Source organism: Euwallacea fornicatus, chromosome 29 (assembly GCF_040115645.1).
Source record: "Euwallacea fornicatus isolate EFF26 chromosome 29, ASM4011564v1, whole genome shotgun sequence".
Lineage (NCBI taxonomy): Eukaryota > Metazoa > Arthropoda > Insecta > Coleoptera > Curculionidae > Euwallacea > Euwallacea fornicatus.
The window spans coordinates 2,054,154-2,068,221 of record NC_089569.1 but is presented as its reverse complement, the minus strand read 5'-3'; the positions used below and the strand labels follow the sequence as shown (position 1 = coordinate 2,068,221).

Here is a 14,068-nt window from a genome sequence, read left to right as displayed (position 1 = left end):
ACTTATAGGGGGATTTCTTTTCACACATCTTACAATCCACCGTTCATCAGCATCGGTGAAAATTTTTCTTGCGCTTTTTTTGACTTTATTCTTGACGCTTCTCTCGCGTTTAAATCTTTCTATGATATGTTGAATTGTTGAGGCACTCTTTTGTAAAATTTCAGCAATTGCCCTAATGGACTTGCCTTTTTTATGGTGCATTATCACTAATTCGCGCTCTTTCACTGTTGTATATCTACCCATGGTGTTTTTGAACTAAATCCCAACAAATATCTATACAATTCAATAAGGTTTGTTTACCCTGTGCAATTTTGATAATTTTTTTGCATACACAAATGTTCTTTAATCAAAATATTGACCTGTATCATTTTAATTTTGAGATGCGTTTTGAACGTATGTACATAAGTGGAACTTATTTATTTTTTCTTCTATGTAAGGATTGTTTTTTTTTGTATTTACTGTGCATATTGTAGAACAGATGTAGCTTAACATATTAATACTCTTGTACTTCAGATCATTGTTCAAGGAAAGAAGTTTACTGATAACCAATCATTTAACTATTAAACAATTTCGAAAAAGAAATATGACAAAACTAATTAAATCTTAAAGAATAATAATTAACAAGGAAGAAATGACTGGAAATCTAGTCACAAAATTAACCGTACAAAATGTGTTATTACCAGTTATGGTGAGATTTATCAAAACAAAAACAAACTTTTTTGTCTGCATTCTTGCGAAGTTAACCAGCCAATTCCGCAGGCTGATAGCGTGAGGTACCTGGGAATGCACCTTGATCGGAGGCGGACGTGGAGAAAGCACATACACACCAAGAGGGTCCAATTGAATGGAATTATCAGGAATTTGGCCTGGCTCCTGAGCTACCGCTCTCAACTAGGACTAAGCAACAAAGTCCTAATCTATAAATGTATTGTCAAGCCAGTTTGGACTTATGGTATCCAGCTTTGGGGAACCGCTAGCAACTCGAATATAGAGATCCTGCAGCGATTCCAGTCAAAGACTCTGCGCATGCTAGCGGGAGCCCCCTGGTACGTGAGCAACCTTACTTTGCATAACGACCTCAAAATGGCAACCGTGAGAGAGGAAATCCGGAGACAGGCCAGAAGGTACATGATCCGGCTGAACAGTCATCCCAACCACCTTGCGCTGAATCTCTTAGACTCCTCTCGATATTCCAGTAGATTGAACAGATTCAACCCACTGGAACTCAGCGACAGGTTCGGCACCTAATGGGAGGAGGACCGAGATGTCGGTCACCCTTCAATCATTTATATTTTGTTTCGTTCTTTGTAAGTTCATATATAAAAGTTGCTGAATTTCCTTGTAATTAATATGTGACAGATTGTAACATAATTAAAATATATTAAAAAAATTCTTGCGAAGTTCAGTTACTCATAGATAAATTCGTATCAACTAAGTGCACTGTATTCAAATTTGTGAAAAATACCAATTATGGCAAATAAAAGAACTCAAACTGCCGTTGCAACGCGAAAATTAATAATTAAGTTATACTCCACGGGATCCACGACGAGAAGAATTAGCCAATTAGTAAGTAGGACTCGTTCAACAGTCCAGTGGATCATAAACAAGTACCGATATGATGGATTAATAGAAGATAAGGTTCGAAAAGGAAGAACAAAGGTGCTTTCTAAAAATGATTTATAATACGGAAAATAAAAGTTAATCCCAAACAAAGTGTTCCAAAATTGACGCAAGAAGTTGCTCAAAGAACAAAGAAGCCAATATCAACGGAAACAGTTCGAGGACTTCTCAGAAAAAAACGGATATAATGGTAGAATTGTATAGAAGAAACCGTTCATTTCGAAAGCTAATAAACAGAAGCGTCTTGAATTTTCCAAAAAACACCTAAAAGAGCCTGTTGAATTTTGGAATAATGCGATCTTCTCGGATGAAACTAAAATAAACCTTTTCGGATCTGACGGACGACAAATTGTTTGGAGGAAATCGAATACTCAACAACACGAAAAGAATATTGTTAAAACGGTGAAACATGGAGGGGGATCTTTAATGTTCTGGGGTGCCATGGGAGCTAATGGTGTAGGAAACCTACATGAAATTAAAGGAATTATGGACAAAAATGTTCATCTTAACATTCCGAAAACGAACTTAAAATCTTCTTCCGAAAAACTTAAAATGCCTAAACTTTTTTACTTTCAGCAGGACAATGATCCAAAGCATACGGCTAATATAGTAAAGCGTTGGTTGATTTACAATGTTCCAAGATTATTAAATTCCCCTCCTCAATCGCCTGACCTAAATCCCGTAGAAAATCCATGGGATATTTTAAAACATGATGTTAAAAAGTCGAAGTGTGGCAATTTAAAAGACCTTAGTAATGTTGTGGTCACTTCGTGGTACAACATTTATCCCAATGTGACCGGAAAACTGGTAGAATCGATGCCAAATCGCTTGAAAGCTGTGATTGAAGCTAGAGAGGTGCTACTAAGTATTAATTTCTTAAACATCTAAATTTAATTAGTTGTTTTGATAAGTTTATTAGGGGTTTAAAAGCGTAAAATACCTTTTGTACGGTTAATTTTGTGACTAGATTTCCAGTCACTTCTTCCTTGTTAATTATTATTCTTTAAGATTTAATTAGTTTTGTCATATTTCTTTTTTGAAATTGTTTATTAGTATCATATATTATGAATATACCTACGTTAAACAAAAAAAATCGTATGGTAATGTATTTTTTTGGGAGTTTATTTATTTTTAAGTAATGCACGGTCACTTTTGTGAGTAACTGCATGTCTCTACACGTATTTTACGCTCCTCAGTTTTCTTTAAAATATTTAATGCTGAAACGGACTTTTTAGGAAAAAATGAGAAAAAAAATGATCGCCCTGTGTTTCACACAGATAGTGAAAACCGTCCTATGTTCATATGAATTTTTTCTTAAAGTGCAAAACAGATTCAACCCCTGAATCTTTGACATTCTATCATGAAACAACCTGTATATGTCATTATAATAATTTCATTCTATCTTCACGGTGGGGAACCCTATCTTCAACACATTCTAGGAACGCTTTACTAGAAATATCAACATTTGTCTTAACGGTTTTTTTCAAAATAAATCTAAACCGCGTAGTTCTACAAAAAAAAAATTAACATGAACTTTGCTTGGTTTTTGGAAGTCTACAGATTGATATTAGCACATTACATTTCTTTTGCTTAGTTTTTGAGATACAGGCTCTATCTCAGTTCCTGACAACAGATTAATTTATCCAAGACATGCCCCTCACCTTTCAACGCCTACATGTTTTTTTCTAATGATCACCTACATATACTAGGTGTCCAGGTCAGCCCTGGACATAAGAGGTTAACATATCAAATCGGTTTTGATTTTTTTTCCCTGCGCGGATTATCCAATTGGAAAACTTTTACATGAAGGTCGTAGTATTCAAAGCAGGCCATCATTCCACAATGTTTTCAATGTTCTAATTAGAGACTTTTCTTCTAATTAAGATTATGTGTTTGTTTAATTGACTGACCACGAACAGTTACGCGAAACATTCAAACTTTTAAAATTCGTAGACGTTTCGAACCGAAACGGCTCTCATTAAATTATTGAATAAATTGCGGTATGATGACCAAATTTGAGTATTATGACCTTCATATGAGCTTTTTCAATTAGATAATATTTGCAGAATCGGCAAAAAAAAACTGATTTGCCATGTTAATCTTCTATGTCCAGGGTTCGCTTGAACACTCAGTATATCCTTTATACATATTTAAATCTATTGATGTCATTTTTATATATTTTTATTTAATTTTATATATAAGATAATAGACGAAACGCATAGATAAGTTAATAGTAAACTGTTCTGATAAATCTTAGTCGTGTTTTTGTTATATAAAAAATATATTAGATTCAATTTGTAAGTAAAAAGGTGTCTAGCATAATATTTTAATATTGAAATAGACCACACTCGTGTACCTCTGTGTCACTATACAGGGTGGATTTCACTTAAATGGGAAAGATCCTTTCAGTAATTTTAATTTTTGAAAAAGTATATACTAAAAGGTAAACTCTTAATGGCTTAAATGGACCACCCTGTATTGATGTTGCAACTTTCAGTTGACCAACGAAAGCAATACCTCTGTTTTATATTGCGTTTCTAAGCCTTAAGGATCAATGTTAATTAGTTAGTAAGTAAAGTGTCCCTTGACGGTTAAATGATATGCATATTATGAACTTGATGTATGTGCCAAATATAACAAGAGTTTTGAACTTGTCTCATACTTATTCGTAAAAGTGTGCTTTTGAAGAAATAGGAATTTGTCTACATTCTCTTCAATATGTACGCACATCTCTAGTTGTGTTTTTTTGAAAGGTAAACAGTTAATGATGACATTATGACATTTACAAAAGTGTCCAATGTGAATAATAACTGATCCAAGCGGTTAATAGTAGGGGAAACCCAGTGTTTTAATGCCTTATTTCTTTGCTCTAAAATGTTTCCATAGTAATATGGTGTTCACTTTGAAGTGTAAGTAGCACTAAATTCGTTCCTTTCAAATTAATATTCTTTTTTGATCAAGTTAGTTGCAAATTGCTTAAAAATGATGATTAATTATAAATTCATGGAGATTTAGCCAAAATCATTAATACCACCTTAAATCCACCAAAGTCTCATATACACTACGTCATGACGGAATCACTGAGGAACTGAATACATTTCTAATAATACTAAGCTAAATTTAGCCCGAATTGCTATGTCGATTCCAACTTTGCTAAAAATACCTGAAATTTAGAACTTTTGTTCCTATTCCCAGTCTATATGGTACCTTCCTGGTAAATACTGCTTTGAGATCTTTTTGCCATTTTAATACAAAATTTATAAAGAAGATTAAAAGTGCTTTGGATCTTGGCCTTGACATCACTGTTGCTTGTATTATAAGGTGAAGAAAATGGATACAAATGTTGAAAAGGAGATGTGCAATAATTGGTAAGTTAACGATTAGATTAGAACAAATAATGGAGTGTACCATAATTTATATGCATTCTGGGTGTCTAGAAGGAACCAAGCACCAAAATAACATAATTGACTTCACAGAATTAAACAATTTAGTTATCAATTTTCTACATTCAATAAAATATAGAAAAGTAACAAACTATTGCAATGAACATGCAAACTGAATTTTTGATTGAATCTGATTTGCAACAATGCCAATTGAAATTCAAGAACTTCACAACTTGATCATTGGAATTCAGTTTTTCAACAAAGTCATACAGATCCTTGGTTCTTTTTTAGGTGAAATCCATGTCACATGGCTTGGAAGTTATTTGTGATGGTCCTTCAGATCTTATTTGAGTTGAAAAGTGTAGAATTAGTTATTGACTATGCACCTAAACTATTACTATTTTTCACTGTTTTGTACTTTAAAGCAAAAAAGAGATCCCCCAACAAAATTATGTTATGCACACTATACACTGTGCCCGAAACATCACACTTTGCAAGGTTTGCAATGAGCCCATTCCCAAGATTGAATATGAGGTGCATAGAGAAAAGTGCAGGTCTGTTATCAAGAAATCCATCTCTCCATCTCTACCCATTGAGAAGAGCTTGTACTTCCAACAGAGAAAGGTATGTATTTTACCTCTATAGATTTACATAAACTTAAATTATTGTAGTCAGTGGAGGACCAAAAGATTGCAATACGCAAGGAAAATTACTTGAAAAGGCACGGTCATCTAATAGATACTGGGTTTAAACTGAATGAGACTGTGAGGAATGGTGGTGGCTATGATTCAAGCCATTCAAGGTTCGGTCAAAAATTGCCCAAAGAAACAAGTTCTTCAAGTAATATGTCTTCAAATTCTACTGGTTTTTGTATAACTGATGATGTTGCCAATGAATGTCCAAAACCTGCAACTCAGAATGGAGCTGTAAAGAAGCCTCCCTTGATACCACGCCTTGATGAAGGAAGTGCAATGAAACCTAAAGGGTCTCAAGGTAGATTTTAATTTAGATTTATAGTTGTAATAGTTTTCAATCAAAATCATGATTTTTTCCTATCAACCCTTGTTTTCAGGCCTTCTTCCATGCAGGTATTGTGAGTTGGAACTCCCTAAAGTTGATCTTGAAGAGCATGAAAACTACTGTGGAAGTCGCACTGACAAATGTTTGGAGTGTGGAGAGTTGGTGATGTTCAAAAATAAGCAAACCCATTGGGACTCCAATCATGGATTCGTCAAAATAAGAAAGGGTAAGTTTCAAATCATAGTTCAAAGTTGATTGACACGTGAAACGAGAGGGCTACGCTCGCTTTATTGTTCAATTGGGAGTTAACTTTTGATATTTTAGCATGTGCAATCAGTGTTCCTGTATGCTATATTTAGCAAAACCTCAAGTATACACACACATGTTGTCTGAATATGTGGTCTATTTGAAGCATTGGGGGTCACGAGGGTAAAGTGATAGTAAAGGTGATTTATTGTTGTATAAGACCTTGGAAAAGCCCTTGAAAACTTCCCGTCATAAAGGTCCTTTTGTTTTGATTTTAGTAGCAGTGAAATTTTCGTAACCTGAAAAAATAGCAACTGTACGCCGTTCTTTTGTTTTTATTGTTCTAGTATTAGTAACCAATCATAACCACAGATTTCAAGTGATTGACGCTGTCAAATTATGATCTGTGATGTCAAATTGTGACTTATATTATTTGATATCGGAGGATTATATACGAGGAACGGCTTATCTTTAGTTCCTTAGAAATATGAAAAAAAATTAGCATTCTTAAAATTTTAACTCTTAGATGCTGCACCCACTGATCCGGCTCCCACGCCAATTTGGGACTCAACCACTCAGCGCTCCCAGTCAGCTGCAAATTTAGAAACATCCCCCAGTCGTAGACGATCGGAGAGGTTACGTTTAGCTGATGTGGATTATGACCCAATGCCTTATTTGCCTGCTGCTTATCAGCCTGGAGGAGGACTCAGGAAAAACAAGGAAGGGGAGAGTTATAAGGAAATTTCCCGAAGATTGGATTGTAAGTTTTCAGACTCAAACTTCTGTGTTTCAGTGCTGTTACAGTTGTTTGTTCTGTCACAGGCAAAACCGAATATATTAGGAACCTCTTGCATGATTCAGCTAGTATCACTATTCCTCTGAGAACTAGTGCTACTGCTCCTAGGAATTATTTCAATCATGATAAAGGTTAGACCCCGTGGATTTGTGTGATTTTTGAACTAATTTTTCTGTGTCGCACTAAAGCTTGTTTTCGCAGTAGAGAAACTCGCTGCCAAGTTTCACCGAGTGCCGCCGCGGTCAATGTTATCAGTATCTATTTTTGCGCATTTTCTACAATAATTTCGTTTGTGCATGAAACTAACACGATCGTCAATGTTTTTTTTGTAGTTCAAACATTTACGCTGGCGATTGGCTCCTTTCCACGCCGAAAACGTAGATCTAAACACGTTAAATTTTGTCTAATTAATGATAGTAACTTGGATATATCTATGAGAAGTTTTTAGTATTGCAAGGGTGTTGAAATTAAATAAAAAATTTTGTTTTTTATTAATTTTTTAGAAATTACAGTTGATTCCGCAATTATCAAAATATACAATGCAATGCATTTGAAAAATTTTACAGTTAATAATTGTTTAATTTCTATTTTTATTTTAATTTATTTATTTTGCTCAAAGATTTAAGAATAATTTGAGAAAACCAATTTGTCTCATAATTATTTAAAGCAAATCCATCCCTCCAATTCCTGAGAAGACGTCGCAACCCGCCCACTGAGTTGACCATACCTTGCGAATTCTGCGACACCCCAATTCCCCACGACGAACTTGTCCAGCACGAAACTGGCTGCAGGCCTGATTTGGCCAGATTCAATCCTCGTAGGAACAGGTAAGTATTTAACAATTTATTAAAATATTATTCTGATTCAATGTGTTTTAGAAGGGTTAGTATTCCTTTGGGCGACGAGGATGACTATACTCCTCCTGTGTATGAAGCTCCTCGCAGGAGGTCTCCCCCAAGAGCAGAAAGCCCGGATAGCGAGGAATTGCCTTGTGAATTTTGCGCAAATATGGTGCCTGCTTCTCAGTTGTGGAGGCACCAGTTAAGCTGCACATCTGCTGCTTAATGCATTACGTATTAAAATAATTGGGTTTGAGATTTTTGGATTTATATTAATCATTATTGGGAAGTTTTAGAAAAAGTTCCTCAAGACGTGCGATAAATCCTTAATGGTATAATGGCTTAGAGTAGTCGTTGATGATGCTTTAATATTGGAAAGTTGGAAAAATTAAGGAAATAGCGCATTGAATTAATAGTTACAGTGTATGTTATTTAGATTTAATGAAGGTAGCTTTTTATATGTATTATAAAATTTAATGCTTTTTAGGGCATGCATAAATAATCATTGTATGATTGGATGTGTTGTATGCCCTGTATTTTTAATAAATATTTAAACATAATTGACAGGTTCTTTTTGTTTACATTCCCCAGGGCTCATTAGAAAATTTCTTGTGCGTCGTTGGTTCAAATACAAGTGCGCTGTAGGATCTTAATCGAATATCCATTTCAAATATTAAAAAAAAACTATAGTGCTGATATATAACATTTTGATTTTCGTGCGGTAAAATTTTACAGTTTACGTACGGTAAAGTACTACTTTTAGCTCTCAAATGTTGCAATACACATTACTACACGCTCGAGGAAAATATATGCAAGTAGAATTGTTTACATTTTTTACAACAAGCACTTCACAGTGCATTTTGAATTTCGAGAGTATAATTGGAAGTTCTTATATTGCTACGACATTTCTAATTTCTGACATTGACATTTTTGTTTTGACTTTTGACTGAAATTTTTTTTAAGCAAAAATGTCTGAAAATTTACAAAAGCGGCCTGCCAAAGGCATTTTGAAAAATTCTAGTAGTTTTGATAAGCAGGAAAATCAGCCGTCAGCCAAGTAAGGCATCATATCATATACATTTAAAAGTACCCATTTGTTAACCCTAAATAACCAACCCCATCTTGAAAAAGTTTTTGGTACCTCTGTAAAACATTCAAAACGGATGTGTTCTCAAATGAATCATTGATTTAATTAATTTTTAACCGCTTAAATAAATTCTAAACGTCTGCATGACTAAGCTGTACCTATAGGCAAATCTTTTTCAAGCTCTTTTCACGTGAAAAACCAATGTAAAATTTTTGACCTACATTTATCAGTTGACAATTTAAGGAGAACTAAAGAGACAAAATGGGACGAAATGAATATTATTGCGACATACCACCCACCCGGCAAAGACTATGGTCACATGAAGATCGACGAGCCAAAAACCCCATACAATTATGATGTTGACATGTTAGATGGCAATACTGAAGGCCTGAATCCAGAGGAACTGGCAGCAAGGTAGGTTTTGATTATTACTTTATTCGTTTCTTAGTATCCCAAAAGCTTAGTTTACACGCCTTAAGGCTTATCGGTTTTGTTGCCATTTTAAGAATAAAAATTGCTGCGGATAAGCCCCCCAAAATTTTAGACCTTGAGTCTGACAGTTCAGATGAGGAGGAAGGTGAATTGACTGAGACGGAAAAGCAAAAACGTAAAGATTTTGAGCTAAAAAGGTTAGTGAAATTTTATATTTATTTGCAACCTGTAAGTAGACATCCTTGTCCGTATTTGCTTTGTCTTTGTATTATTAAACATAAAGACCAAAGTGCATCCTTCTAGAAAAAAACATTACAATGAGTTTCATGCCCTGCAGTTGGCAAGGAAGCTACTTGAAGAGGAAGAGGAGGATGATGAAGATAACACAGGAGAGGGTAAAAGTAACATTTCAGGCTCCTCTGCCTAAGTAGGAAGTATTTTGTTATTTATACCATATATTTATACTTGATTATTTGGTAGTGAATATTCAATGTTTTTATAGAATTGCTTGATTTTCTAACCAGAAGCTTTTGTTTTTAAATCCCCTAAATCTTTGCTTGGCAGTTGGAAACTCAAGTCATTCAAGCTCCTTTATAAGGTGCTCAATTAAATCATTACAAAGTGTTCCCGAGCATGAAATGCTTGAGAAAGTACTTCAAAGTACTTTATTTTTTAAAGAGGTTCTGATGAAATGATAGTCAGATAGAAATGCAAATAGCATACAATTTCCTACGAATTTTTAGGTAGGTAAGAGGTATGGGAAAGTCAAAAATCTTCCAAAATTATTGTCGTGTCTAAATTGTTTGTCAAATTTTATGAATATACTTATTAGTATAGAATTGCGTAGTTTTATAGCATTGAAGATAGTTGAGGTATTTTGAAATTTATTTTGTAATTTTCATAAAAATAATTTGATTTCTTTGATCAGTATTGGACCTTTATATACAAAGAAAATATTGTTTTTTTTTTGCAATTTCGCATTATCCTCTTCTGGTGACCAACATAGTTATTTTGTTCCATTTTATATTATATTAAAGCTTTTTTTCATTTCTTATGTAATGCGCAACCGATTTAAAGGGAATAATAACTAACGTTTTAAATAATGTATTTGGCTGTGCATATTTTTAGCTAGCTTGTACTATGAATTTTTCGTGAATAAATGTGTAATAATTATATTATATGACATTTTTAGAGAGATTTTTCGATTATTTTTCATTGTGAAACAAATGTAATTATAATATATTGTTTTGAGTTAAGAATAATCATATTTTTGTTATTGCTTCTGTTTCTATAGATATTCGTGAATAATACAAATTATTCTTTTCAAATTCAGGTGTTTTTTTGTTTTTAAAAGTTTTAAAGTGATCCCAATACTATTTTTAACATATTGACAAAAACGACTGTGACCATGTGGTGATAGCTAAATGGAAATCCGTCACATTAACCCGTCTGAGGTATAAAAATCACTATACCAGCGTTCGCAATTTTGTCTAGACATCTTAATTGGTAATATTCCTTAACTCATTTTGTAGATACCGATAAAACCTATAACAAAAACGCTTTAGTCTTAATGTGTATTAGACGTTGATCAAAGCAACTAAGAACTTTTATCTCGACAAATCCTTGACGAATACAGGATAAGGTTTCCGTGATATCAATTGGCAGTTCAAAAGGGTTCGGGACTATGAGGTGTGTGCCGAATTAGGATGAGGTCAAATTAATTTAAATTATTATGAGTTCAAAGTAGCTCGTCTATTTTCATGGTTTCGAAATTCCTTTTATAAGGCTCATCAATCTCCAATCAGTGCAATCTTTCAGATAAGAAAGCAAAACAAATCAACAAGCCAAAATACACGTTCCCCTAACAAAGACCGCTCATTATAATGGGAGTTTGGCAATTCTCCGATTGTTTTGTTACTGAAAATTTATTGCACACGCACCGACTTAAGTATACACACTTATACAATAGGAGCGAGTACTCTTCGACAGTTATTCTAATTAAAACAGTACGTTTTGTTGCCTGTCGGTGCGGAGGAGTGCCATTGAACACAACAGTTTAAGAATTAACGTTCGTGCATAGGAATTAGCTTTGTAAGCGATTATAATAATATCGCTTTTATACACTTATATGGATGATACGAATTCGTTTCAATTGCAGTTGGTTAAATTGACCATATAATGCTTTTAATGAGAAGCGTTACACAGCAATAAACAAATATATTATAAGTGGCACGTATTTGATTTTCATCAGATTTTATACAGCGGGCTAAAAAGATTTTTTTACGGCCTCCGAGTTGCAATAAATATCCTTTGCTAACTCATTCCGAAGTATACCCCCCATTGTTTCTCTCCTTTTATTAAGAAATCACTGACTGGTGAGTGCTCTACTTGGAGCCATTTAGCACACATACCGATTTGGTCTCATCAAACAACATATCATTAAGTGTTTCGATAATGGTGTGCAATGTTAAGGGGGCACTGCTGCATAAAAATTCCTTCGCGTGGGATTGAACTAGAGTAAAAGCCATTGCCTCATCCCAGTCGAGAGATCTTCTCACAGATTGCCAAATATAAGAAAACGTATATAAACCAAACAGATTTTTTACTTTCCCACACTAAGCGTCTTGCATTTGTCTAGTTTACTGTTGCACCGTCTTAGGTACTAGTCGCGTATTGGATTTAACTATGCAAAAGGTTGGTATAAAGTGGCCCATTACTTGCAATTAAGTTCCATTGCTCTCTCAGAAAATCACATTATTCCTCTTCGGTCTAATTGGCGTTGTCAGGAGCCAGTCGGCAGTTTACGGTCCTCCCAGTCAGGGTTATGGACCCCCTGCAGGGGATTATCCAGGTGGACATGGTGTAGGAGGTCATGGAGGATATGAGGAGGTATGATACGATACTATAGTAAGAATGTATGTAAAATTCTTAATTTTGTAGCCTCAATCCTACGAATTTGGCTATAGAGTAAAAGATGATTACTCAGGATCAAATTTCCTGCAGAAGGAAGAGAGCGATGGAAATCAAGTAAAAGGCGAATACAGGGTGGCTCTGCCTGACGGCAGGACGCAGATTGTGACCTACTGGGCTGATTGGAAGACTGGTTTCCATGCTGACGTCAAATACGAAGGAGAAGCCACTTACCCTCAGACTAAGCCTCAGTATGGGCTTCCGAGCAATGGTGAGTTCGTGGAATGCCCTTTAATAACCTTTGATTGTTATTCTCTACACGTAGGTAACGGCATTGGCGGATATCAGGAGGGCTATAACTATCCAAGTCCTGACGTCAATACGGGGCACCACATTGATTAGGACTGATGATAATGCGAAGAGTAACGCAATTCTGGAAGTGTTCAAAACTAGTATTCTCGAAAATATGAGAGATTAAAATAGTATATATGGAGTGCGTGATTAATAGTTAAATAATTAATGATTTCCAATAAAGTAGGTTCTTTCTCTAATAAGCCCTTTCTTTCTTTTCTAGCTTTGAGAAAAACACTATTAAAGATAGAGAGGGAAATATATTTACTCATCTGATAAGACGGTTTGATTGTATATACGTGCTATATAGAAACCCAAAAAGATCACAATTGTATTTTGAACTCGGGTTTGCCACTAACTTCTCCTTCCAAGTGTACAATTAATGGAACACACCTCCCATCCTCTAGGAACCAAGATAAACTCTTTTGTGAGCAGAGCGTTTTATTTACACTTTTTTATCCATATTGAAATTTAGGCTTGAAACAGAATATAGTTCGTCGTAAAATTAGGGCAAAATAAAATTCAAATATCTATCTGAAGTTTTTATTACCTGAACTAATCAAAATAAGAAAGGCAGAGGTCCATCAACACGTACAGAAAATAATATGTAAATATTCTATGGCGAACTATGTGTCGTTAAAAGGTATTACCTTTACGTATCAGAAATGTCAGTTTCAGTCCCAGTGTACACTTTTCGTTCAGAAATTTCGTTAATCCCACAAGTCTAAAACAATTTTTTTAAGCAGTGTATTTAATTGTTAGAAATTTAGGTAAATTGATAAATGTCCTACGTTTCTGTGAGCAGTATATCTCATTTTTCTTCCAGAAATATTAAGTCTGCAAGAGGTGCATTTCTTTACCAGCAGTGTATTCGATTTTTAAACCAGGATTTTGAAGAATCATCGAGGCTGAAACTTTTTGCAATCACTGTATGTTATTTTTCTTTAAGAAATTTTGGTACGCCGATTATTGCCGAAAGTTTTTGTAAGAGGTGTAGTATTGCAGTCAAACTTTGGTTCGAGCAGTGTATTGGATTTACATACGTTAAATTGAACGACGACCATTCGATAATGAAAATTTGTTATTCGTAGTACACTGCTCACGTAAACAATAGATACAATATGGTTAACGCGGCCAGACATACCGGAGCTCTGACTTCCATCGGATTCAATATGAAAACGCGCTCTTGCGAAAATTGTAAATATACTGCTAGCAAAAACGGTCGATGCTTATCTACTTAAGTAAATTTTTGGATGGCAAATCTTATACACTGCTCAATCTAACTTAACACAATAGCATTTCTGAAAGGAAGTTTACGTAACGCTGCTTATTAATCGATAACTGCCGAAATTTCATTTACGTGCAGGATTTTTATTGATTGAAC

General features: G+C 34.6%; 3 protein-coding genes across 5 annotated transcripts; all 3 read left to right on the top strand.

Moving 5' to 3' along the window:
* The first annotated feature begins 4,419 nt into the window (after window positions 1-4,419).
* LOC136347567 (TRAF-type zinc finger domain-containing protein 1-like) lies at window positions 4,420-8,468 on the top strand. Of its 3 annotated transcripts, XM_066297662.1 has the most exons (9): window positions 4,420-4,529; window positions 4,816-4,988; window positions 5,429-5,627; window positions 5,675-5,996; window positions 6,076-6,249; window positions 6,796-7,029; window positions 7,092-7,196; window positions 7,733-7,892; window positions 7,944-8,468. In XM_066297662.1, exons 2-9 carry the CDS (start codon window positions 4,951-4,953, stop codon window positions 8,128-8,130), a joined length of 1,419 nt encoding a protein of 472 aa, XP_066153759.1. In that variant the 5' UTR covers window positions 4,420-4,529; window positions 4,816-4,950; the 3' UTR covers window positions 8,131-8,468. The 3 variants fall into 3 exon arrangements, with proteins under 3 accessions (XP_066153759.1, XP_066153760.1, XP_066153762.1); XM_066297663.1 differs by having other exon boundaries at window positions 4,441-4,988; window positions 7,947-8,468; XM_066297665.1 differs by lacking the exon at window positions 7,092-7,196 and having other exon boundaries at window positions 4,447-4,988.
* A 349-nt stretch (window positions 8,469-8,817) lies between these two features.
* Window positions 8,818-10,751, top strand: LOC136347540 (protein phosphatase inhibitor 2-like). The gene is made up of 4 exons (XM_066297616.1): window positions 8,818-8,961; window positions 9,235-9,405; window positions 9,498-9,620; window positions 9,727-10,751. The coding sequence occupies exons 1-4, from the start codon at window positions 8,873-8,875 to the stop codon at window positions 9,848-9,850; spliced, it is 507 nt and encodes a 168-aa protein (XP_066153713.1). The 5' UTR covers window positions 8,818-8,872; the 3' UTR covers window positions 9,851-10,751.
* Window positions 10,752-11,444: 693 nt separating this feature from the next.
* LOC136347461 (pro-resilin-like) lies at window positions 11,445-12,887 on the top strand. The gene is made up of 4 exons (XM_066297476.1): window positions 11,445-12,117; window positions 12,169-12,312; window positions 12,364-12,604; window positions 12,659-12,887. Exons 1-4 carry the CDS (start codon window positions 12,109-12,111, stop codon window positions 12,733-12,735), a joined length of 471 nt encoding a protein of 156 aa, XP_066153573.1. The 5' UTR covers window positions 11,445-12,108; the 3' UTR covers window positions 12,736-12,887.
* The last annotated feature ends 1,181 nt before the right edge of the window (window positions 12,888-14,068 follow it).